General features: G+C 35.6%; 1 protein-coding gene across 10 annotated transcripts in view; it reads left to right on the top strand.

Moving 5' to 3' along the window:
• Positions 1–26848, top strand: part of RBM33 (RNA binding motif protein 33) — a 181701-nt gene that overhangs the window by 65291 nt on the left and 89562 nt on the right. For 5 of the 10 annotated variants that reach the window (XM_058297603.1, XM_058297604.2, XM_058297608.2 and 2 more), the window contains exons 4-6: positions 17–93; positions 1987–2299; positions 22502–22673. In XM_058297603.1, the coding sequence (XP_058153586.1) occupies positions 17–93; positions 1987–2299; positions 22502–22673 (562 nt within the window). Of the gene's footprint in view, positions 1–16; positions 94–1986; positions 2300–6868; positions 6989–22501; positions 22674–26848 lie in introns of all 10 variants that reach the window. The other 5 variants (XM_058297600.2, XM_058297601.2, XM_058297607.2 and 2 more) reach the window with 2 other exon arrangements.

Below are 26848 nucleotides of genomic sequence, written 5' to 3' on the forward strand. Positions count from 1 at the left end.
TTTTAATTTTAATTAGAATCAGTCGGACTTGTCAGATGAAGAGCTAAATGATGATCTTTTACAGAGTGATAATGAAGATGAGGAAAATTTCAGGTACTCAATATTAACTTATTAAAATAGTCTTTAAAATGATAAGAATAGTTTATAATTTATACTTACAATGGAATATAAATGAATAATGTGTTCTATCTTTAATATATGATTGCATTGTAAATATGTTATTAATATAAGTATCTGATGCAGAATACATAACGTATTTTTGTATGAATAGATCAGTCTTTTAATCAGTATAGGTCTTGCATTTAATGAGTTCCTTGAGTTATGTTGAGTACAGGTTTTCGAAAACTCAGTACAGATGATGTACTGCTCTTTTAAAGAATTTCTTTATTTGGTTTTAGGGCAGTGACCTTGGATTCTTTTAATACTTTTGGTTGCAGTTTGATCTTTCTACTTTTATTTTCATTCCATACAGGTTTTTTTTATACATAACTATTGACTGATTTTGATTTACCATTTGAGAAATTCTTTTGGAGTGTACCTAAATTCTGGTTGACTATCTGAATATAATGAGTATCTTTCTATTGTTGACATAGATATTAGAAGAGGAGGGGGATAATTAGTGTACTCTAGTAGGTAGAATAATTTTTTTCAATTTTATGTTGGGAAAATATAAGCAGATGCTTCTTGACTATAAATGTAATTAACAATTATATGCTCTTTATTATTGAGTCATAAATTTGTAATGCATTTTCTAACAAAATACTTTTTACAGGTAAAAATATGATTTTAAATTGATAAAGTTTTAACTAAATTTCCCAATTCTAGATTTTTTACCTGTTGAGTTAAAGTTGGCTTTGAAATATATCTTTTGAGTTTTTTAGCCACAGAATGTTTTTAAGTCAGAGTGGGGTATTTTTGTGAATATTGGATATTTAATATGTGTGAACTTTAATTTATCTGCAAAATCTTACGTATTAAGTATTGTTGTCTAGCATTTATTATTTGGCATTTAGCTGTTGTGATTTAGTGGATAGAATATGAAATTTTGCCATTTTAAAAAACTTCATTACTTACTCAAAGTATGAACTAATTTTTAAAAAGATTTTGACTAGTATAAATGTTACTTATTTGAAAATTAACATGTATTTTCACATAGAATTTTTGATGAGGTGTTTTTTTTCCCGAGAAGTAGTTTACAGAAAAATCATGTGTAAAACAGAGTTCCCATATACCACTCTATTATTAACACCTTGCATTAATGTGGCACATTTATTATAATTCGTGAAAGTACATTTTTTTATTGTACTATTAACTATAGTACATAGTTTACAAGAGGGTTATTGTGCTGTACATTCTTATAATTAAAACAATTTTTTTCTAGTAACATATATAACCTAAAATTTCCTGCTATAACCACATTCAAACATGTAATTATATGATTATAAATATATTTATTTCATTCACAGTGTCGTTCTGTCATCACCATCATCCATTGCTGAAACATTATACTCAACAACCCAAAGAGAATCTGTACGATTTAAGCATTAACTCCCCATTCCCTTCCCCCACCCTGGTCCCTCGTAATCTATTTCATACAGATTTTAAATATTTTGGCTCTTTTAAACAGGAGTTTATAATTTGCATCATAGGTTTAAGAAAGAAAACAAATTATTAGCCCTCCTTTTTATTCTGAAGGTTAAAATGAATATAGTTTGGCCTTTTGCCTTTCAGACCTGTTTCACCATTTGGTTTATTTGATTCCCTTGGCCAGATAATCTGCAGCTGATTATAAATTATGGTGCTATATGCATTACGAGTTTATGACACTGACTTAATATAGCATATTAAGCTCTGCTTTCAGTTGATGGTATAATGTGTCCGGATCAGTTAACCAAAATAACTTCTCAACAGTTGTGGTTTAACTATGCAACTAATTTATTTATTTATTTTTAATGCTCTCCTCTAATTGGATGCCTTTCTTTGTAGTTCTCAGGGTGTCACAATTAGTCTTAACACCACATCTGGCATGGTAACATCATTTGAATTGTCTGACAACACTAATGACCAATCTGGAGAACAAGAATCTGAATATGAACAAGGAGAGGATGAAATAGTTTATCACAAATCTGATGGCTCTGAATTGTATACTCAAGAGTACACAGAAGAAGGACAGTATGAAGGCCAGGATGCTGAGTTGACAGAAGACCAAATAGAATATGTGGAAGAGCCAGAGGAGGAACAACTTTACAATGATGAAGTGTTAGACATCGAAATCAATGAACCTTTAGATGAATTTACAGTGAGTCCTTTTTCCTTTGTATGGTCAAAGATAACATTGCTTCACACGGAAGGTTTTTTGACTGATTTGAAATCTATTTACCTCCCTAGGGAGGGAGCAAAATTAGACCTTATTATCACTGTCTGCCAGTTTCTTTATCTGAGCTATGACAAAGTTTATGTTGACAGCTTGTTTGGCCAGAGGTAATGCTCCTTTGTCACTCTGGAAGGCTGCAAAGAATCATGACCTTGAGGATTGCACCCTTAAGGAAGAAAACAGCTTTGTGTGGTGGAGATACACTGTCAATTGTTAGAAGTATTTAATGCAGAAGCTTTTATCCAGGCTTTAGACAAGATCTGATAAAGTCCTTCTAAGGTGAAAAGATTATTGACCTGCTAAAGACATCTTTAAGGTGCTAATATTCCAGAGTGATTGATGTCGTTCATTCATCCTTTTTGTAACTGAGAACTGTCTAAACCTGAATAAAGAGATTGGAAGTTGGTTTAGGAAATGTCATATATAATTCGTTATCTGTAATAGGGGAACCAAGATTGTGCTGATTTTTGTTTCAGAAAGATGATTTTGGTAGATATTTTTTCTTAAAAGTTGAAATGTTAGGAAAGAAAAGGATACTATTGAATGATCATCAAAAGAGATTTGTTTTTTAAAATAAGCATTTAATGAAATTTATGAGAGAATGAAGTGCTCTTAGCAATTGTAATAGAAACTTAGGTATTTCAAGTACACTAGGGTTTCATTGAAGTGTAGGGGGATGCTGAGCTGGGGATGCTGAGATGGGAATTGAAGCGTGGAGAGTAAGGGGCCTTTAAAAGCCCAAAATCAATTGGTATAGGTTTGATTTTATCTGTTTTATATCTTTATTCAGAGTAGGCTTTCATTTGAGGAAAAAAAATGAAATTGCTGAATTTTGATCATTGCTATATATGAGTACTTTTGAGGGGATTGTTTAAGTGGAACTTTAGACTGTAGACTATTTCTAGTCATGATTTTTACAGGTATCTCAATAGATATTTTTAAGACTTCTTAAAAAATGAATGCTTGATTTTCATTAAATAAAAATGATTTTAAGTGTAGTTTTGGTAAATAGAATCATGTAAAAGACGACATGGGGAGTTATTTAGATAACCTTGTGATGGTTTAAAAAATGTTTGTTCGGTTAATAAATCCTTTACTGATGTGGGCTATGGGTGGAAGGCTCTTTGTCTCTTCAGAGATAACTAAGTTGTTTGACTTGTGGGTGTGAAACGGTAAGAGGCTGCAGTCCTGCTCTTAGGGACCAGCAGGCTCCAGTCCCAGGAAATGTTTAACAAAGCAAGGGCTATAAACTTTAAGTATTTAGGGGAAATGCAAAAACCAAGGCTTATCTAAAATGTCTGGAGTCCTTGCTAAAAGCTTACCTAAGATGTGAAAGAGATATATGCTAATTGAAGCCTATTGAGAACTGAAACAAAGGGACCATTTGGCCTTTCCTCTCTGTATAAAAGACGTTTGAAAATCTTGTTCGGGGCTCGGGATTCAAACTGAAAGCTCCCGAGTCCGGCCGGCCGTCAATAAACCATTTTTCCTTCTCAGAATCATTCCTGAGTCCTGGCCTCTCTATACTCAAATAATTGAACTTCTCTTAAATTCCACAACATTACTAGTGTGGACAGCTGCTTTCTGATTTACTGTTGTATTTTGTATATTTTCTTAAAGCAGGGACACTAATTTAAAATGCTATTTAAAAATTAAACCAAGATCTTTTAGAAATATGCCTGATTATTCCCTATAATATTTTATTATTACTGTTACTCATTAGTAAAATAAGGTGATTGACTGGTGATCTTTGGGGTCCATTCTTGTAAACTCAGCAGTTGAACTAACCTTTATACTAAATTTTTCTGCATTGGAGACACAATATTGATAAGACATAAAACATGAAACACGGTCCCTGCCTTCAGTGAATAAGAGACAAATCACAATGTGGAAAGTGCTTTATAGAGCAAGTATGCATTGCCAAATGGGAGGTATCCATTGATTTTGCATTCTTGCAAAACTTATAAAAGAGAATATCTAGTAAGTTAGCCATTTTTTTCTTTTGTATTCCATTGACCAACATGAGGTTACATTTAGGCATTTGGTTGTAGTAAAATTTGACTTAATTATCCAACACCATGTGGTCCAGGATTCTGATATATAAAAGAAAAAAAATGGCAATGCAAGGTACTTACAGTACTTTTCATATTGATATGAACTATTTCCCTCCCTCCCAGAATTAAACAGACCTTAAAGTAAAAATATTTAATTAGAAATACTGTTGCCTAATGTTTTCATAGAGAATTGTAAACTTGAAAGGCGAGAAGTATTTTTTTTTGGATTTTCATGTATTTGTATTGTTTGTACTAGTTTTCCAGTTTTTCCAAACATTTAATTATTCAGGAATTCCAAGTATCTTATTTTAAAATTAATTTTTTTCTTCTTTATTTTCTTTTAATGTTATATTAAAAAAAATATGAGGTCCCCATATACCCCCCACCCCACTCACCCCACCCCTTCCCACATCAACAACCTCTTCCATCATCGCGGCACATCCACTGCACCTGGTGAATATAATTCTGGAGCACCGCTGCACCACATGGACAGTTGTCCACATTGTACGTAGTCCACACTCTCCCCCAGTCCAGCCAGTGGGCCACGGCGGGACACACAGTGTCCAGCATCCGTCCCTGCAGCACCACCCAGGACAACTCCAAATCCTGAAAATGCCCCCCCAAAAAGAAGTATCTTTTTATAAGCAATCCCTGCTCACCTTATAATATATAGCTTTAAAGCCACAGTCATTCTCTTATTTTTTTCCTTTAAGATTATTGATTTCTTTATATAAAGTTATCGGAATGGTAGCATCTGGAATTACCTCTTCTTTGGATAGGAGGAGTTATACAAAATTAAATTGTAAAATATTCTCCTATTGCTCTGCAGTGGAAGCCTCTGCTTGTCTTCTTAGGCTTTTACTGATCAACAGATTATTTATTCATTATTGTACTGATGAACACATTGGTATATTGTATCCTTGTTTGTATCCCAGTGGTACTTTAGCTTATTAAATTGTTTATTTAACTGTGGGTCTTTGTCCTAGTTTGGGTTTGTTAACCTGTACACTAAAAACAATAATTGAGTTTTATGAAGTTCTGATCACAATCACTTTGTATTGAAGCTCATGTAAAATATACGGAGGGGGTTTTGTATACAACTGGGAGTAGAATAATCCACAGATTTTTTTTTTTTTTGTAAACCACAGAACTTCATATGTGAGGAAACTAAAGTCCAAAGACATTTAAAAAGCTGGTAGTACAAGTCTTGTTCTTTCTTACTTTACCAAAATGTAAGAAGATCCTTAGGTTTTGTGTATTTTGCTGGTGCTAATCTTAAGAGTGAATTATTATTTGGTTTCAGACTTTGTACTTTTGTATTAGTAAGGAATTTGTATTGCTTATTATTCTCCAAAATATTTGAAAAATATTTATTGAGCTATTTCTACTTTGAAGTGCAATCAATTTATCTAGGGCCTTTAAAATTAACATAGATTGAGATTTCATAAAAGATTATCCTGTAAAAACAATTTCAGATTGATGGTTTCTTTAAAGGGTACCAGATTTTTGTTTCTCAGTAAGAATCCAATGGTGTAGACTATACCCCATTTTATGTTAGTGGAAATTTTTAATTAGCATTGTATGACCTTATTTGAAATCTGTCACTTCTGCTACCAGTGAATCATGGGTAGTGATAGTTGCTTTGTAAAATACGAAGCTAACCTTTTCTTTCGGAAAGTAAAATGTTGTGTGTTCAGATCGTCTTGACAGGCAGTTGTGGGAACTAAAGTAGTTTGTCCCCTTACAGATAGCTGTTTTTCTTTGTTTTATTGGGAGTTGTAAATGAGGCTCTTTGTATACTCTATAGTAGATTGTTCAGATTCCTTAGTGTTTGCTCTTTGTTGTCTGCCTTGTAACCAGTTTACTGTGCATTTTTAGCGAGTGGCTAGGAGCTCTAGGAAGATCATCTCCACTGAGAGGGAAAGGGAGACTGGAAAAAAAGAAATCAGATTTTGCTGCTTGTGAGTAATTCGAATAGAAGCCCCTCTTTCATTTGCAATTGTGGTAACCTCCAACCAACCAGTCTTCCTGCTTTCTTTCTTAGACCCTAAAGGAAAGCCTGCCTGCTGGTATGCATTTTATATAAAACTTGTAACCAACCTTCTCATTCAAGAGAGAGTCCTGATCGGTAGAAAATAATACTTTTTCCTTAGCATTGATTTTAAGAAGAGCTATTTAACAAGGCACTTGAAGTCTGAAGCACAACCCCATGTCACTACTAACCTTAGCAGTTAGGTTAGTATGGTGAACTTTGTTCTCATTAAGATTTAGAAGAGGTTCTATTCTAATTTTGTGCATAGTGCTTTTTGCTCAGTCAGGTTAATTGTCATAGTAATATTTGCTAAAATGATTAAGCATGAGTCATGAAGGTGAAAAGTTCTTTAAAAAAAATCCCCAAAGATGTATGAGGAAAACTTGTTTTCTCTTTAATGGCTGTTAGGATGAAGAATACTTGCAGGCTTATGGTGGGCAACAAGGGATGCAAGAGCAGGAAGATTATGTTGCTGAAGATGAATTAGATGAGATTACTGATTCCCAGGTTGCTCCTGAAACTGAAGAGGTATTTGTTCATCTTCTAAAAAGAGTAAAAAAGTTTTTTTTTCTTCAGACTTAAAATGAGCCTCTGTTTAGCATTAGTGAAAAGTTGATGCATCTCTACTTTGCACTATGAGTGTAGTAAAAACCTTAGTTTTCTAGAATCTTTGGGAAGTGACCTCTGATTAGCTATGATCTCCAGATAGCTTTTTGCCTTTTTAGTGTTAGAATGTTTTTAAATATTTTATGGGGGTTGAAATCTTTTGAAAATGTAGTATATAAATTACTGCTTTGAAAGGAGTACTATAATATTTAATATTTTCCTCTTGACTCAAGAATTTTTGAGAACATTAGTTAATTTTTATCATTATTCAAAAACTGTGCAAGTATTCAAAAGTATACAGAGTTCCTTGGTTGTAGGATGCTTTCTTAGATGTTGAAGAAGCAAGGATGGATGAAGTTTGATTCCTGACCACAACATGGGGCAGAAGATATGTGTAAATTCCTATGATATAAAAATAGAGAAAGTAGATCTCCCAAGAGATTCAGATAAAGTGCCTTAGGAATTCACAGATGGTATAACTCTTGGTTAGGTGTGTGTCTTGGAATTAGTTGGAGAAAGGCTGTCAGGAATCATGGAGGCTTTAAAGGAAGAGGAAGAGATAATGTCTGAATTAAGTTTTGAAAAATAGAATTGCTTTGGACTTTAGGGTATGTGAGGCATAGGGTAAATATAGATTCTGTTCTCCACTCTTAGAATTTGCCCCTGTGGGCACAGAAATCATTATACAACTTTATTATTTTTTTAAAAAAGAAAGAAAATCCTTGTTTATGGTTTTTCTCAATTATATTACTTAATGCTCTTTCCCTCTTTTTCAAAGAGATCATGAAAACTGATATTTCACTGGCTTAGCTCATTTACTGCAGTTATTATACCAAAGCTTTAGAAACTTGTGCAGAAAACATTTTCTTTACCTTTCTTTTTCCTAATATAATACTAGGACAGAGTATGTTATCACTAATGCTGTATATAAAACCAGAAACGCTTTCCTTGTTGGTATCCCTTGTCCCCTCAACAAGCTAAATTTGATTTTTCTTTTCATGCATTCTTTCTTTTTATTATTGCTGTTATTCGAAATAATGTGAAACTTACAGAAGATACAAGAATAGTACAGAGAACCTGTCACCCACATTCTCCAATGTAGATGTTTTCCAAATTTGTTGTATCATTCTCCTCCACATACACATTTTTTTCCTGAACCTTTTGTAACTGTTAGACATGATTTCTATTACTCCTGAATACTTTAGCATGTGTTTCTTGCAGATACCCTTCTGCATAACTATACTATAACTATACTATAACTATATATACTATATACTACACTATATATATATATATAGTATATCTATATACTGTAACTATACTATAGCCATCAAAATTAGATAATTATCATTGTTAAAATATTACCTAATCCACAGACCTTGTTAAAATGGTCAGTTTTCCTAAAAATGTCCTGTATAACAAAAGAATCCAATGCAGGGTCACACACTGTATTCAGTTATGTTTCTTTACTTTTCTTCAGTTAGAAATAATTCCTCACTTTTTCCTTGACTTTCATGATCCTGACTTTTTTTTATGGGCCAGCAATTTTATAGGATATATCTCAATTTGGGTTTGGTGTTTCTTCTGGATTAGATTCAGGTTATCTGTTTTTGGCAAGAGTATCATAGTGTAGTATTCTTATTGTATCTTGTCATGTGAATCAAGATATATATATATATATTCCATTAATTCTATGATATGTTTTACTTTTATTTAATTGTACTGAAGAGTAAGCTTTCCGATGGCTTCCTGTTTTATTTAGTGGGTATAATCCAACACCATCCTTCATTTATTTATTTTTAAATTTAAAAAAATTTCAAAATGTTTGCACATACATAGTTTTTATAATTAAGGTAGTGATAGAGAATGAAAACTAGGAGGCTGTTAGTTGCCTCTTCTACTCTTGATATTAGGCATTTTTAACCAAACTATAAATGAAGAGAGTGATCTGATCATATGCCAATGCCCTAAAATACTATAAGCAAAGACAAATGATAATACTTATGTGAGTCTAAGAATTAATACAGTATAAAAAGTTATTAATTATATAGTCGGTATGTAAGACTTAATATATTCTTTTAATATATAAAAAATGTAATTTAAAAAAATTTTGTTTATTCCTTTTATTTATTTACTTTTCTTCTTTATTTTCTTTTAAATGTTACATTAAAAAATATGAGGTCCCCATATACCCCCCACCCCAGATGAGCAGTCAGAGCAAAAAGGGTAAAAAGTGCAAGAAAGGAATAAAAAGCATATAACCAATAAACATGAAAATATATTCAATAAAATAGGTAAAAATAAGTCAAGAAGATAGAATTATAGTGTCTCTTCCTTAGAGCACAGGGCAGGCATGTTTATTGCCCATTATAAAAGACATGGGTTCCCTAAGCCTAGGGTTCCTCTCTTGGGACACAGCTTCCTGTCTGTGTAGGTATTATCTGGTCTTGACATTGCCGAGTGGGAACTGAGGTTCAGGGAGCTGGCACAGAAGGGTGGATATTCAGACTACTGCTATTGTTACAAGTAATAAATTGTCATATGTCTCTGACAGAGCGCATAATGTCTTTTAACAGCCACCATGAAATTGTGGCAGGCTAACTTATTAGCTTGCAAGAAAGGTAAAAATTTCATACCTTTTACTGTTCTTGACCATTTGAAAAGCCTTGATGCATTTGTCCTTGACTCAGTAATTCTTCTTTGAAAGAATCTATTCAAAAGAATCCATGTTCCAAAATATATGAGCTAGGTATTTGCAGGATTGAAAATAAATGGAACCAATGTAAATATTTATAGGGGGGTTAAATAAATTATGGTATAAATATATAGTGGAATATAATGTACCAAATTGTACCTTAGCTCTCTCTGACATGGAATGATGCTGATGATATATTAAGTGAAAAGAGTAAGATATAATCTATCCCCCCATAATCTTACATATCTAAATGTATATCTGTGTGCATAAAAATCTATTCCCTCCCCCAAAAAAGTCTGAATAGATTAAAATGAAAATTGTAATAGTAATTACCTCTAGGTGGTAGTATTATTTTATACGTTGTATTTTAATATTTTATTTTAAATATTTGCTGTGAGCAAAATTACTTTAATAAGTAAAGTAGTACTCGCTCTTTTATATGAAACTGTAAAGAAACAGGGACTAAATAAGAGTCATTAAAATTTTGGCATTTCAATCTGGAAGCCAAAGAACTAGAGTTTGCATTTGTTTAACTTCTGTGGCTTCTATTTGCTGTTAACTCTCACATGAAACTACCTTTTGGGTTGTTTCATGCTATCTCTTTGGGGCATATTTTTAAAAATCTTATTTTAAACACTATATCCCATAATTTAGTTTCAAATTTTCTACTTTCAGGTATTTTAAAAAAGTTATTCATACATTTTACTTTTGGATTCTTTTCCCCCCTTGATTGTTGGTTTAAGTTTTCCTAGCTTATATTATTTGGATTTCTGTTCACTGGCAGTTCCTTGTAATGTGTTTGATTTTAGGACTTTTATAGTCCTTATGGAAGGGAGGCGCTGTACTGGTCTTCTCCCCTAGCAACACATATTTTGAACTTGTTTTCTTAGAGTAGAATCACTGAATATTAGGCCATCGAAAAGATAATTATTGAGAATTCATGTACATAGGTGGTGGGAAGTAGATGTCACATACTATTTCAATCTCGTTTGGTAGATTTGGTTGTGAAGTGATGTTGACCTGCCTTTCTTTGATAGCCTAAACAAATTATATAACCCTCAGGCATGAGTAGCAGTTTTAATTTGCCACGTATGCCTATGTTTTAGTGTTTTCCTAGTTCTTTGGCCCATATTCTTAAATGTCTGCAAAGTGTTGATAAATCTTCCCTGTTTGCTCTATCTCCTTTTGTAACATGCTTTTAATCAATGCTCTGGATTGCTTAAAGCAGAGGTAGAGAGCATATTGCGGTTTTTGAGATGACTTCAGTCTAGGATGCTAAGGTCCTTATTAGAATATGGATTATAGAACTAAAAAATGCTGAATTGATTAGTTTTAATTTAAAAACCTATTTTAGGAGGCTCCTTTTATTTAACTAATGTTTTTGCTTGGTTAATAAAAAAAAATCACTATACTCAAATTATAAAGCTCTAATAATTATAAAGATTTAACACCCAGACTTTCTAATTATATAGCCCTGTTAATGCTAGTTATGCTGTTTTCTTCTAACATGATTAAAAAGATTTTTCTTACTTTAGATACTTTGGGCATATATATAGGAAGAAATGAGGAAAGTTTGGGAAAAAAAAACCTTGGCATTATTTAAAGTAGTTTTTGAAATTGATAAGATTTACATTAAGTGATATGCACAGATTGTAAGTTCATTGAATTTTGACGAATGTTTGAGCCTTTTGTGGACCCCAGAAAATCCTGGCCTTAAAGCAAACCCATTCCTGGGCCTCTAAACCCATTGTAGGTGTGACCTTTTTGTTAGATTTGGTTAAGGGATTTTTATTAGATTGCTTTTGATTAGATCACTTCAATTAAGGGCATTTGATTAGATTGTGAGATCCAGGATGGATCTTAATCCTATTACTGGAATCCTTTATAAACTAAAAAGCCGCAGGCACAGTGAAAAAGCCTCAGAGACAGAGAGGAGAGAAGGAACCCAGTAGCTCAGAGAACTTGGGAGAGAGAAAAGCCATAGATGGAGCAGCCTGAATCAGAACTAGCAACGAGGCCTGGAGGAGAGGGGAGAGATGAGCAGACCAGCATTGTGCCCTGCCATGTGCTTGATTGCCCAAAGCTGAGCTTAGGGAGAAAGTGAGTCTGGAGGAGAAGGCAGAGACTGGCAGAACTGCCCTTATACCTTGCCATGTGACAGGAGTCCAGGATTGCCAGCAGCTGACCTTTGGTGAGACAGCATCTCTGATAATGCCTTGGTTTGGGTATTTCATAGCCTCAGAACTCTAAGCATTTAACCTAGTAAATATTTATTGTGAAAGCCAACACATTTCAGGTATATGCATTGGCAGCCGTTAGCAAACTAAAACACCATCATTCTAATCAAGAAAAAGGAATATTTCCATTATCCCAGAAAGTTTCCTCTTTTTTTTTTTTTCAGTCAATCTCAGTTCCTCAGGCAAACCCTGCTCTTATTCACCTTAAATTGTTTCTATTTGGGAACTTCATATAAATGTAATGATATAGTATGTGCTTGTTTTGGTTTGCCAGAGCTATTGTAACAAATACCACAAATTTAAACAACAGAAATTTTTTGGTTCACAGTTGTGGAAGCTGGAAGTGCAACATCAGTGCTTTCTCTGAAGTTTTTAGTATTCTGGTGATGGCTTGCCAAGCAAACCTTGGCATTCCTTGGCTTGTAGATACCTCTGTCATATGGCATTCCTTGGCTTGTATATGCCTCTGTCACATGTGTCTTCTCCTCTGACTTGTGCTGACTATGTCTGAATTTTCTCAGCTTATGAAATCTCCAGTCACATTGGAATTAAGGCTCTGGCAGATTCAGTTCGGCCTTAACATCTTTAAGATCCTGTTGACAAATGAGTTCACACCCAAAGGACTGGGTTTCAGACTTGAGCATGCCTGTGTTGGGGGACATGATTAAGTCTACCATAGTACTCTTCTGTCCAACTTCCTTTGTTCAACCTAATGTTTGTGAGATGCATCTGAGTAATTGTGTTTATTGGTAGTTTATTCCATTTTATGGATATACGTTATTTGTTCATTCTTCTGATGATAGATATTTGGGTTGTTTCCAGTTGTTATTATGAATGAAACTGCTATAAATATTATACAGATCTTTCTGTGGATGTATGTTTTTATTTCTCTTAGTTATTAACTAGGAGTTTAATTACTGAGACATAGGTAGAAGCATGCTTAATTTCATAATTAAAAGCCACATTTTTTTCCAAAGTGGTTGTATCATTTTGCACTCCTGCCAGCAATGTGAGATTCCCAGCGCCTCGTCATTTCCTGTTGTCAGTCTTTTCAAATAAGTCTTTCTAGTGGGTGTGAAATGATTGTGGTTTAGTTTGCATTTTCCTGAAGACTAAGGATGTTAAGCATCATTCTGTATACTTACTGGACTTCTGTATATCCTTTGTGCACATGTGTTTGTCTCTTGCATTTTTTAAGAAGTGGGTTGTTTTTAATATTGTCTGTATAGTCTACATAGACTATATCTGTCTATGTATTATCTATAGGACATGTATATATGCATACCATTTATTTTATAGATAGTAAGTTGTCTGTGTATTTTGGATACAAATCCTTTGGTAGATACCTACAATTATACATATATATGTACACATATATAATGAACATTTTCTTTGAGCATGTGGCTTGTCTTTTCATATTCTTAAGCATATCTTTTTTTTTTTTTCCCCTAAAGATTTATTTTTATTTATTTAATTCCCCTCCCCTCCCCTGGTTGTCTGTTTTCTGTGTCTTTTTGCTGCGTCTTGTTTCTTTGTCCGCTTCTGTTGTCATCAGCGGCACGGGAAGTGTGGGCGGCGCCATTCCTTGGCAGGCTGCTCCCTCCTTCGCGCTGGCAGCCCTCCTTATGGGTGCACTCCTTGCGCGTGGGGCTCCCCTACGCGGGGGACACCCCTGTGTGGCACGGCACTCCTTGCGCGCATCAGCACTGCGCATGGGCCAGCTCCACATGGGTCAAGGAGGCCCAGGGTTTGAACCGCGGACCTCCCATGTGGTAGACGGACGCCCTAACCACTGGGCCAAAGTCCGTTTCCCTGCATATCTTTTCATAAGCAGAAATTTTTAATTTTAATGAAGACCAAGTGGTTTTGTGACCTAAGAAATCTTTGCCTACCCTTTACCTACCTTTGTTTAGTTTAGGATGATGATGTCTCAATTAATATATGTGTGTAAGTGTGCATGTGTGAGAGTCATTTTTTTCCCCCACATTTAGGTAGGTGTTCAACTACTATTTGTTTAAAGACTTTCCTTTCCCCATTGAGTTGCCTTCATGCTTATGTTAAGAATCAATTGACCATATACATTTGGGTCTCTTTCTGGAATGTCTTCTTTGTTCCATTGATCTGTTTGTACATCTTTATGCCAATAATATTCTGTCTTGACCACTCGAGTATGAAATCCAGTAGTATAAATTTTCCAATTTTCTTCAATTTCAAGGTCATTTTGGTTGTTCTAGGTACTCTGCATTGCCATGTAAATTCTGGAATCAACTTGTTAATATCTACAAATCTGTTGAGATTTTAGTGGAGATTACGTTGTGCCTTTATATCCAATAGTGGAGAAATAATATCTTAACAGTCATATTGCCTGTTAATAAAGATAGTTTTATTTCTTTCTTTCCTGTCTGTATCCATTTATTTATTTCTCTTGCCTTCTGGTACTGGCTAGGACCTCCAGTAGTATTTAGAATAGAAACATTGAGGGCAGGCATAATCACAAATGAGTGTTGAATTGTGTCATTGCCTTTTTTTTTTTTTAAAGATTTTATATATTCGTTTATTTATTCCCCCCCTTCCCCTCCTCCTCTCTGCTGTTCTTGCTGTGTCTATTAGCTGTGTGATCTTCTGTATCTATTTCTCTTTTTGTCTTCTCTTTTTTCTCCTCTAGGAGTCACAGGGATTTGATCCTGGGGACCCCTGATGTGGAGAGAGGTTCCCTGTCAATTGTGCCATCTCAGTTCCCGGTCTCTGCTGCACTTCACCTTTGCCTTTTTTTTTGTTGTGTCATCATCTTGCTGTGTGACTCACTTGCACAGGCACTGGCTCACTGCATGGGCACTCAACTTGCCACGCATGCACTGTGTGGGCACTGGCTTACCATGTGGGCACCAGTGCAGGCACTGGCTCACCATGTGGGTGCTGGCTTGCCATATAGGCACACTTTCTCTTCTTCTTTTTCACCAGGAGGCCCCAGGGATTGAACCTGGGCTCTTCCATATGGTAGGCGGAAGCCCTATCACTTGAACCACATCCACTTCCCTGTCATTGCTTTTTCTGCATCTATCATCCTATCGGATTTTTAATGAAAATTAATTATACTGACATTAAAAAAAAAGATTGATTTATTTATTTCTCTCCCCTTACCCTCCGTTGTCTGTTCTTTGTGTCTATTTGCTGCGTCGTCTTCTTTGTCCGCTTCTGTTGTTGTCAGCGGCACGGGGATCTGTGTTTCTTTTTGTTGCGTCATCTTGTTGTGTCAGCTCTCCGTGTGGGTGGAGCCATTGCTGGCAGGCTGCACTTTCTTTCGCTGGGTGGCTCTCCTTATGGGGTGCACTCCTTGTGCGTGGGGCTCGCCTACGCGGGGGACACCCCTGCGTGGCAGGGCACTCCTTGAACACATCAGCACTGCACATGGGCCAGCTCCACACGGGTCAAGGAGGCCTGGGGTTTGAACCGTGGACCTCCCATGTGGTAGACGGACGCCCTAACCACTGGGCCAAGTCCACTTCCCAGTTATACTGACTTTTAAAAACTATTACCTATACTCCAGACTGTATTTGGCTCTCATCCAGTTTTTCTGTTAACATCTGCTTTCTGTTCCAGTATCCAATCTGTGGTATCACATTGTATTTAGTTGTCATGTCTTCCTATTCACCTCTGTTCTGTGACAGTTTCATAGCCTTTCTGTCTGTTTCATTGACCATGAACAGTCTTAAGAAGTACTGGGCAGGAATTCTATAGAATGCCTCCAGTCTGGGTTTGTTTGATATTTGTTGCATGATTAGAATGTGCTTATGAGTTTTTGGAAAGTGTATCACAGAGGTGAACTACCCTGTTCATCTTATCTTGCCACTGGTTACATGATATCCATGTGACATCCTTATTGGTATTAACCTTCATCATTTCAATAAGGTAGTATTTGCCAGGTTTCTTCACTTCATATTTCCCATTTCTTATTCTGTTTTTTGAACACAAGTCACTAAGTCTAGTCTTCCCACAAAGGTAAGGTGTGGTCCTAAGCTTTAACTCCTGGAGGTTGGGAAATACCTATATATATTATTTGAAATTTTTCTGTATGTAAGATAAGTCAACTGATTTTTTTTTAATGCCTGTATTTATTTGTTTTTAAAATTTATTGAAATATGTCACTCATACATAAACATACATAAACAATAAATTTATAATAGTTGTAAACTTACAAAACAAACATATATAACATCTCACCTTACCACCAATAACTTGCATTGTTTTTAAACCTTTTTAACTAATGATTAAAGAGCATTGTCATAATATTATTACTAAACAAAGTATTTTCCCCTAACCAATCCATTATTATCTTTATATCATTTATATATGAACATACATAAACAGTTAAGTGTATTGTAAACGTCACGAACTTACAAAGTAAACATACATAACATCATACAGGAGTCCCATACATCAACCCTCCACCAACACCTTGCATTGTCATGAGACGTTTGTTATAAACTATGAAAGAAAACTGTCAAAATCTTACTACTAATCATAGTTCTTTTCTTAAATTTGGTGTGTTTTTCCCCCAATTCGCCCTATTATTATTTTAAAAAATATATTTTTTTATGACAGAAGTTGTAAACTTACAAAACAATCATGCACATGTGCAGAATTTCCAAACAACACCCCTCCATCAACACACCACAATGTGGTGTGTCATTTGCTACAGATAGAATGATACCATCTGATTATTGCCATGTCCATAGTGTACATTTGGCTCACATTTTCCATACTGCCTCAGTATCAACACAGTACATCTTTTGCATAGATGCAAGAATATTATATTATTACTACTAACCACAGTCCATAGGTCACACTAGCTGTATTTTTCCCATGCTTCTCCACATTCTCAACACCCTGCAGTAGTGATACACATTTGTTCTAGCTCACAGAGGACACTCTTGCATCTGTACCATCAACCACAATTCTCACCCACCTCTTGGCTTACTGTGCTATCCAGTTCCTAGATTATTCTCAAGCATTCTGTCAATTGGCATTTACATACCTAGACTGCCATTTTCAGTCACATCCCCATTTATAAACTAGCTGTTACTCACTGTGTATTACCATCCACTCTATACATTTCCACACTTTTACAGTAAAGCTAATTAAAACTTCTACATACATTAAACATCAGTAGTCCACTCAGTCCTTCTCTTATCTCCTTTAAGAATCCACCACCTACCACCAGGGCTTGAAGATATTTTCCAATACTTTCTTCTAGAAGTTTTATGGTTCTTTTTTTTTTTTAGTTTTTGATCCATTTTGAGTTAGTTTTTGGATAAGGTGTGAGATAGGGGTCCTCTTTCCTTCTTTCAGCTATGGATGTCCAATTCTTTTAGCACCGTTTGTTGAATGGATTGTTCTGCCCGAGCTGCATGAGTTTGACAGGCTTGTCAAAAATCACTTGGTACTGTATCTGTGAGGGTCTGTTGTTGAACCATAAATTTGGTTCCATTGGTCTATTGTGTCTGTCTTTAGGCCAGTACCATGTTGTTTTTACTATGGTACCAGGTAGGTATTATGATTTAAAGTCTGGAGATGTTCACTTTTCCTTTTGATGATGTTTCTGGCTATTCAGGACTCCTTACCCTTTCAAATAAATTTAATGACTGTGTTTTCAATTTTTTCTTTAATGCTGTTAGAATATTTATCGGGATTGCATTAAATCTGAATATCAATTTGAGTAGAATTGACATCTTCATGATATTTAGTCTTCCAATCCATGAGCATAGAATGTTCTTCAGTATTTAGGGCTTTTTGATTTGTTTAACTTTGAGTTGCAGTTTTCTGAAGACAAGTGCTTTACATCATTGGTTAAGTTTATTCCTGACTATTTGAGTTTTATCGGTCATATTTTTATTTTCACCACTCTTTTGACACTTTTAGTGACTTTTATTGATATAATCTTCATTTCTAGACTCTATTCCAGGCCCCTCTTTCCTGTCTTTTCTTTTCAGACTCTAGCACATGCTTTAGTATTTCCTGAAAATCTAGTCTCTTTCTTAGACAGTCTCTCAGTTTCTGTTTAAATATGAATATTCTAATTTCACCCTCATTTTTGAAAGACAGTCTTGCTGGATATAAGATTCTTGGCTGGAAGTTTTTCTCTTGTAGTATCTTAAATGTATCAGACTGCTATCTTCTTGCCTCAGTGGTTTCTGGTGAGAAATCAGCACTTAATCTTATTGGATATCCCTTGTATGTTATGCGTTGCTTTTCTCTTGCTGCTCTCAGAATTCTCTCTTTGTCTTTGGCCTTTGACATTCTGATGAGTATGTGTCTTGGAGTTGGTCTATTTGGATTATTTTGGATGGGAGTATGTTGTGCCTCCTGGACAGGGATATCTGTGTCCTTCAATAGGGTTGGGAAATTTTCTACCATGATTTCTTAAAATATTCCTTCTGCCCCCTTTCCCTTCTCCTTCTGGGACACCCATGACACATATGTTTGCTGTCATTTAGTTCCCTAAGACCTTGTTCAATTTTTTCCATTCTTCATCTCTTCTTTTGTATGTTCACTTTCAGGGGGCATTTCTTCAAGCTCACCAATCCTTTCTTCTGCCTCCTATATCTGTTATTATATGATTCCAGTGTTTTTTAATTTCATTGATTGTACCTTTCATTCCCATAAGATCTGCTATTTTTCTATGAATGCTTTCAAATTCTTCTTTGTGCTCATCCAGTGTCGTCTTAATATCCTTAATCTCTTTAGCCATCTCATTGAATTTATTAAGGAGATTTGTTTGAACATCTATAATTAGTGGTCCCCCCACCAGCACGGGAATTTTCAGTCTGCTCTGCTTCCCTTCACGCCACGCACGGAGTTAAGATGGCAGCTCCCAGCCTCAGCCTCTTTCTGACCTGGACAGGCTTAAAGCTTAACTGTTCTCAGGATCATACTGTAACCCACTGAATTTCCTCATCATAGCTGAAATTGGTACTCAGCTGTCTCTTCCTCCCCCGTTTTAGGGAAGTGGAGCTTTTCATTCCAGCCACAGAACAGCTCTCCAGGCAGCTTGCGCCTCCAGTGGAGGATGGGCACCGGCCTCCGTGGTGTGGAGTGCTGTACTATGAGTCTTTTCTGCAGACGGGCAGTCACCTCCTTCAACTCCCCCAAGGACGTTGCAGGATGCTCTTCTGGCATCCTGGAGCCCCCAAACAGGTGCTCCAGCTAGCTCAGATAGCTCTGGGTGTTTGCTAACTGCCCTGTAGTAGGAGCTGACTCTAGGAGCTCCTTACTCCGCCACCATCTTGCTGGTTTTCTAAGTCAGCTGATTTTTAAATATCAAGTCAACTTTTGTTTTTGGGAAAATATTTGGTTGTAGTTTATTATCCTTTTATATATTGCTGGGCGGTATTTGCTATTATTTTCTTAAGGAGCTTTGTGTCTTTATTTATGAAGGATATTGGTCTATAATTTTATTTTCTTGTAAATTGTCACTTGGTAGCATTAGATACTTTTATTTTATGATATAATAAAATTACTCTCTTTCAATTATTCCTTCTATAAGTAAGCAGGGGAAGCAGATTTGGCTCAACTGATAGAGCGTCCACCTACCATATGGGAGGTCCAGGGTTCAAATCCATGGGCCTCCTGACCCATGTGGTGAGCTGGCCCATGTGCAGTGCTGTTGCGTGCAAGGAGTTCCTGCCGTGCATGGGTGTCCCCTGCGTAGGGGAGCCCCATGCTCAAGGAGTGCACCCTGTAAGAAGAGCCACCCCACGCGAAATATGGGCAGACTGCCCAGGAGTGGCGCCACACACACGGAGACCTGATGCAGCAAGATGACACAACAAAAAGAGACACAGATTCCCTGTGCTGCTGACAAGAATATAGGTGGACACAGAAGAACACACAACTAATGGACAGAGAGGGCAGACAGCAGGGGGCTGGGGGGAAGGGTCGAGAAATAAATAAAAAGTAAATGTTTAAAAAAAATAAAAGAACTTTAGGCAGGCTTCCAGTTGACCAAGACTGTGGCGTAGGATGCTCCAGGGTTCTGTTCTCTACAGGATCTTGGAACAAGTAGCAAAAATTGGGAGAGCCACCTTCCTCAAAACTTCCCCACATAGTTAAGGGGTTGCAGTAACTGGGTGAAGGCAAAGTCAAAACTAAGTATAGAACTACCATATGAACTGGCAATCCCACTGTTACGTATATACCAACATGAATTGAAAGCAGGCATTTGAACCAATATTTGTACACAACGATGTTTATAGTAGCATTACTCAAAATTGCCAAATGATGGAAGGAATCTACGTGTCCATCAGTTGATGGATGGATAAGTAAAATGTGGTTTATACATTCAAAGGAATATTACTCATCTGTAAAAAAAGAATTGAAGTTCTGATAACATTTATCAATATGAATGAACTTTGAAGACATCCTGTTGAGTGTATTAAGCCAGACACAAAATGACAAATATTCTATGATCTCACTAATATGAAATAATCAAAATAAGCAAAATTGAAGAGTTATAAACTACAATATAGGTTACTAGGGCCTGGGGTGGGGATAGGGAATGTGAAATTAATGCTTAATTGTTACAGGGTTTCTGTTTGGGGTGATGGAAAAGTTTTGTTAATGGATGCTGGTGATAATAAATAATATAACATTGTGAATGTAATTAACACCACTGAAGTATGTATTCGAGTGTGATTAAAAGGGGAGATTTTTAAGTTGTATAAATGTTACTAGAATGCAAATTTTCAAAAATCCCCAACAACATAGGACTATAAAATAGAAACCGTGATCCCTAATGTAAATTATAGACTGCAGTTAATATAACAATTATAATATTCTTTCATCAACCATAGCAAAGTTACCACAACACTGGAAAGTGTTAACAAAGAGGGGAGCGTTTATGGGAACTCTGTTTTGCATGATTTTTCTGTAAACCTCTAATTCCTAATTAAAAAATTATTCAACAACAACAACTTTAGGGAGCCCTTTTGTAAGCTGCGTTTTCCAGTTTATATTCTGTCTGTTTGAGAGAAATACTCAACTGTTCAGATTTTGGTATAAAGTGTGGAATTTTCTTCTAATGCACTGAGATCATAGGTTTTAAAATTAGCTAGAAAACTTAAAAATTAGGCAAGCCTGGGACCTTTTGCCCTTTAGAATTACTTATTCTTTATATTTCTATGGTATGGCCTAGATGAACTTATATTTCAAGAACTTTCATGGTGATTTTTATATATATTCTCTTTTAAAAACTATGAGGAACTCTTTCATGTTTTCAAAATAGATCAGTAACTAAAAATCAAACCTCTGAATATTTTCAGCAATATCTGTAATGAAATTATTGATTTACATACATATGTTAACTCTCACACAATATAATCTTAGGATAACTTGATTTTTATATTTTAACCCAATACCACCTTTTAGTGGAATTTTATTTATAAATAGAATGCTAAGTAATATTTGTTTAAAAGTACATAGGAGGTCAATATTTTGGCATATTAGTTTTTTCTATAAATGATATTACCAAGTGAGATGCACTTCTTTGTGTGCAGTGTTTGGAATAAGAAATAGTAATTGTTGGCTGAAGGAATTACTTTAGTTAATGTTGTCAAATGGCATACAGTTGAGAGACGTGGTGCCAGCCATGCTTCTCTTTCTCTTCAGGGCTTGCATAATCTGTGATATATTTGAAGACTTAACAGTGTATGGGGACTTGGTGAAAAATGATGGATGTTAAGGGGAACATAAATAATACTGTCCAATAAGAATTGCTAATGAAAAATTTACTTCTTCTGGGGGACCAGGTTAGGGGAACTCTTGTGGAGAATACTGATGATAAAATTTCTAATATAAAATTTTTGGTGAAGAAATAACTGAAGTAAAAATAGTTTTGCTGTTTCAGTAGACTAGGCCAGCAGTAGTAATCAGTGAACTTTAAACAGTGGAAATGAAGTAGAAAGAGGTGAGAGTGATGAAGGAGAAGGAAAGATTTTGGAGGCTGGGGGAGGGAAAAAGCAGATTTTGACTGCTTAGCGGTGAAGCATTAAATGGGATCAGGAAATACTTCAGATTTTGACCTTGTATAACTGGAAAAGGAGTATGAGGTTATCTCATGTATAAGTTAACTCATGAAACTTTAGTATTAGTTTAATATATGGAATTTCACTGTAATTTGTGTTAGATTGAAGGCTGTAAGTCTTCCACCCTTACTTTTATGTTTGTTTCCTCAGAAGTTTAAGTAGCAGCAGTGTTATTACTTAGTGTATTAACTCAAGCAGGAATTTGAACTTTTTCTAGCATTAGACTAAGTTTTAATGTTTGAGATTATTTTTTCTTAAAGTCAGTTTAGTGTTTTACATGGTCTTGTAATAGGATTTCTCCAGTATCTTTACAGGTTAAATGAAAACACATTAAGAAATAGCTAGCATCTTTCAGTATTTAATACAAAAGAATATGAACTCACTCTCCCTCCTTATTTGTTTTATATGTCTGTTTATAATGTAGGGAGGTATGGAAACTTTGGAACTCCAGAAGGACATAAAAGAAGAATCAGATGAAGAAGATGATGATGATGAAGAATCTGGAAGGTTACGTTTCAAAACTGAAAGAAAAGAAGGAACAATTATTAGGCTCTCAGATGTAACTAGAGAGAGAAGAAACATTCCAGAAACTTTGGGTAACTTTTTTTTGCCTTTTTACTATCCATCTTCACCATGTTTTAACTTTCTCCAGAGTATTGTTATGATTGATTAAATAGGTAAAGTTGACTTTAGAGATTATGATGGATGTCATCCATAGGGTGGGTGATCTCTGTGAGGTCAGTGCTAAGTTAAAATTCATCCTATAAAATGAATGTAGTTGCTGGATTTAAAATGTTTGAATAAAATATTATGATCATTTCATTTAAAAGAAAAATGTTCTATTTTGGAGTCTGTGGCAAAGAACTGCTCTTGTGTATACTGTGTAGTTCCTGGTTGACCCTGAGAAGATGGCATGGGGATGATAGCTACAAAACCATTCCCAAAATACCATAGGTTGCCAGGGCTAATTCTATAACAAAGTAGTTTTATTTTGTAGCTGTTCATGTCATTATTACCGTCTTCTTCATTTTTTCTTTTTCTCTCTGCCATTCCTCTCAATGTTTAATGAGACAAGGTGACTTTTACAGAAATAATTGAATATCATTCTGAGCAAACTCTGCTTTTAAAGATAAACAGCAGGCAATTACTGAAAAACAGATCGTTTTTGGTAGTAGCCATACCCCTTTCTATACTGTTTTATCCAGTGTCCATTGTAAAGAATAAGGCCATGGTTCTCAAATTTGAGCAAGGGGAATCACCTGGGATGCTTGTTAAAAACAGATTCCTGGGCTCACTCCCAGCTTTTCTGATTCAGTAAGTCTAGGGTGAGGTGCAAAAAAATTTGCATTTCTCAGTTCCCAGATGATACTGTTGCTGCTGTTAATAAAATCCATGCTTTAAGAACTTTTTACCTCATCTCCTTGTTAGTTGTCCTGGGTGAGTCCAGTAAAATGGAGGGTAGGTGTTGCAGCTCTGCTGAGATTCAGGCTCGACTGGCACATGAACAGACCAAAGATTTAAGTTTCTGGGACATAATATTTAGCAAGTATAGTGCTAATTATAAGTTCAAATAACAGGGGCAGAAGAGCAATGTGTAATCTAACTATAGATTAGTCTAACTCCATACTTGAAGAACTACTCTATTCCAAGGAGGGGGAGGGTATGAGGATAGAGGGACCAGAGTGAGTTGAACCTTCTTTGTGTTTTTCATCTAGATAAGAACCAAGAAAGAAACCCCTAGTTACTACCTTCATTACTTCTTAAAATCATTATTTAGAGCTGTTTTCGGTATTTTAAATTTTTGTTTTAATTTCTCAAACATGAACATGTGTCTTTAAGTAGCAGACTTGAATTCAACATGGGACAACTAAGTTCCCAAGATCTACGAGTTACATTAGTAACCTAATCTTATGTTACTTGGATAAACAGAATTTATGTTCTAGAATCACTAACCTTCTAAGATCTTCAGAGTTCTCCCCTAACATTAGAGGGAACCTGTACCTTTTTCTGCTATCCCCCTCCAATTTCCCTCTTCCTCACGTTTTGGCCCAAGAATCCCTTAGACTTTTCTCAAGTTGTGGTTTAAAATTACTAGTAGGTCTGAAAAATGACAATGTAAGTTTCTAAGAAAAAGAATCTAAAGTTGGTCTTGGGTAAAGGCAAACGGAGCAAAAGTCTTAAATCCGAAGTGTGGGGGAAAAAACACAAAATATCCTTTCAAAGGAAGAATTGATAACTTCAAGCTGGTTACTGAGCCGACATCTCAGTCCTTGAACAATGAAAATATCACTCCCTTGTGCTGAACACCAGAGGGTAGTAGGCAGTGGGTTAAGTAAAGTGCCTTCCTGAAAGGTTTTGTAGTGGGAAGAGGAGTATGTGAATAATCAGTTTCCTGCTTCCTTGTGTTCAGTCTCATTAGCAGGGCTTTGGTTTTAATTACCTAAGTTGGGGAACGTGATATATAAAACCATTGAAACTGTGATAGGTAACATGAACAACTGTAAGTACTAAGAATTGTAAATCACTCAACAATCAAAATTACTAATGGGAACCTTCCCCAATTGTAGCCAACCTCTCTGAAAGGCTAATGTGAATTTCATGGTTAACCTTTCCTCTCAGTCAGCTCCCCTGAACAATGATGGTTCTCCCCCTGTGCCCATCCCGCAGGTCCTCAGCTATGGTAATCTTATCTCTGTTCATTTTATTACAGCCCAAGCATGATGGAATATTAACCACTTTTCCTGTATTCATGGTTTTTGTTTCATGCCTGCATTTCGTTATTTCTTTCCTTATACCTCATTTTTTCCCTTATTTCTTTGTTTCTAAGATCACTTGTACTTCAGTTTATTCAAGAACTTGCATCTTACCTTTTTTTTTCCTTTCAAGGCATCTAGCAGCTTTATAATAATGTAATCTTAAGAAAAGAGGCTGGAATGGGTTAGTGGTAGGAAAATTGGGCCCTTTTTAATGAGTGGGAAAGAGGATCTGGGTTCCTTAGAGGAGAATGGCTATAAGCATAAACAGTTCCATTATTTGAACCATTTAAAATCTCAATGTCTTTGTATAAAATATGATTGGCCAATTGGTGCTTAAAAGTGCCTTTTGGGGAAGTGGATTTAGCTCAACTGATTGAGCGTCCGCCTACCACATGGGAGGTCCAGGGTTCAAACCCATGTGCAGTGCTGATGCACACAAGGAGTGCTGTGCCACGCAGGGGTGTCCCCCGTGTAGGGGAGCCCCAAGTGCAAGGAAGGCACCTTGTAAGGAGAGCCACCCCATGCGAAGAAAGCGCAGCCTGCCCAGGAGTGGTGCTGCACACGTGAAGAGCTGACACAGCAAGATGATGCAACAAAAAGAGACAGATTCCAGGTGCCACTGACAGGAATGTGAGCGGACACAGAAGAACACACAGTGAATGGACACAGAGAGCAGACTGGGGGTGGGGGGGAGAGAAATAAATAAAATTTATTAAAAATCTTAAAAAAATAAATGGAAGTGCCTTTGTTTGCTCTACTTTTTGTGAGGTCTAACTTAAGAAAGCTTAGAATTTGGAAACATGAAGTTTTAGTAAATGAAAAGTAGTATCTTCAATATACAAAATGGCACTCTCTAGCAAAAGGTTGGTTTCCTCAAACAGTGAGTTCTTTTTACTCCTTAAACACTCCCTCCCAAACAAAAGATTAATTTTACATATAAGTACAATATTTGAGAGGCTGCTCTAGTATTTGATAACTAAAGTTGCATAAATTTTTATTTCTCAATTTAATTGTATATTCCTATGATAACAATATTAGTTTCAGGCTCTGTATAGACCTGACTGTTTGATTGTATAAAGCATTTTGCCTTTTCTTTGTAATGGGATAAAAATATCTTTCTACCAGAATACTTATGTCATCATATATGTATTTTATGACACATGTCTTTTAACATTTTTAATACAAAAATTTTTTTGTGATAGCATTGAAAAGAGGAATCAGTAATACCCTGGTGACCCTCAAATTCTGACCCTAATAGTCTGTATATGGAACAGTGATTCCTCTTCAAAATCTAGAGGAAAGTTTTGGTCAATTTTAGCAATTTACTCATCCAGACACATGGTATCATCTTTAAATATGGATAGCACAAATTCATGTACGTGATAATATTGCAGTTAAGGAACCTAACAAATAGTTGCTGATTTTGGTTTTGAATTCAGATTGGGTTAAAAGTAAAGAGTCTTGTGCTTTCATGTAGGCTAAAATCTTCAGTTGTTAACTTTTTTCTCAACCAGCATTCTGAGAATTAAACCCTACTGAAAAGATTTGAGTGATTGTTCTTTCAAGTCTCTCAAGGATGGTACAAAGCTAGATATATAGGAGATAAGTTAGTTCATTACAATGGATGCCTTGGGTATAAGGGAGTAATTCTCTCAGGAAACCCACTTGAGAAGGGTTGCTACAACATATATGTGCCCTAAGAAAATGATGTATTTTGAATGGAAATGTCAGTAGCCATTTCTAAAAATGGGATGTCATTGGCCAATTTCACTGAAGTATCAGCGTCAGAACTTCAGAGCTGCCAGGTATTTTACTCTATGATGTGGATTTCAAATTCTCTTTGAAAGCTGTGCAAGTAATAAATGAAATATTACTTATTTGTTAGGCCTTTTTAATTCATTACCCATGTAATGAATTAAAATTAGGCCCTTTTAATTCATTATGTATATAATGAATTCCATTAGTGCATGTTATATGTTAATTTTTTTATTGCTTTAACCTAAAGAACCTTCTTG

The sequence above is a fragment of the Dasypus novemcinctus genome, chromosome 5 (genome assembly GCF_030445035.2).
Source record: "Dasypus novemcinctus isolate mDasNov1 chromosome 5, mDasNov1.1.hap2, whole genome shotgun sequence".
NCBI lineage: Eukaryota > Metazoa > Chordata > Mammalia > Cingulata > Dasypodidae > Dasypus > Dasypus novemcinctus.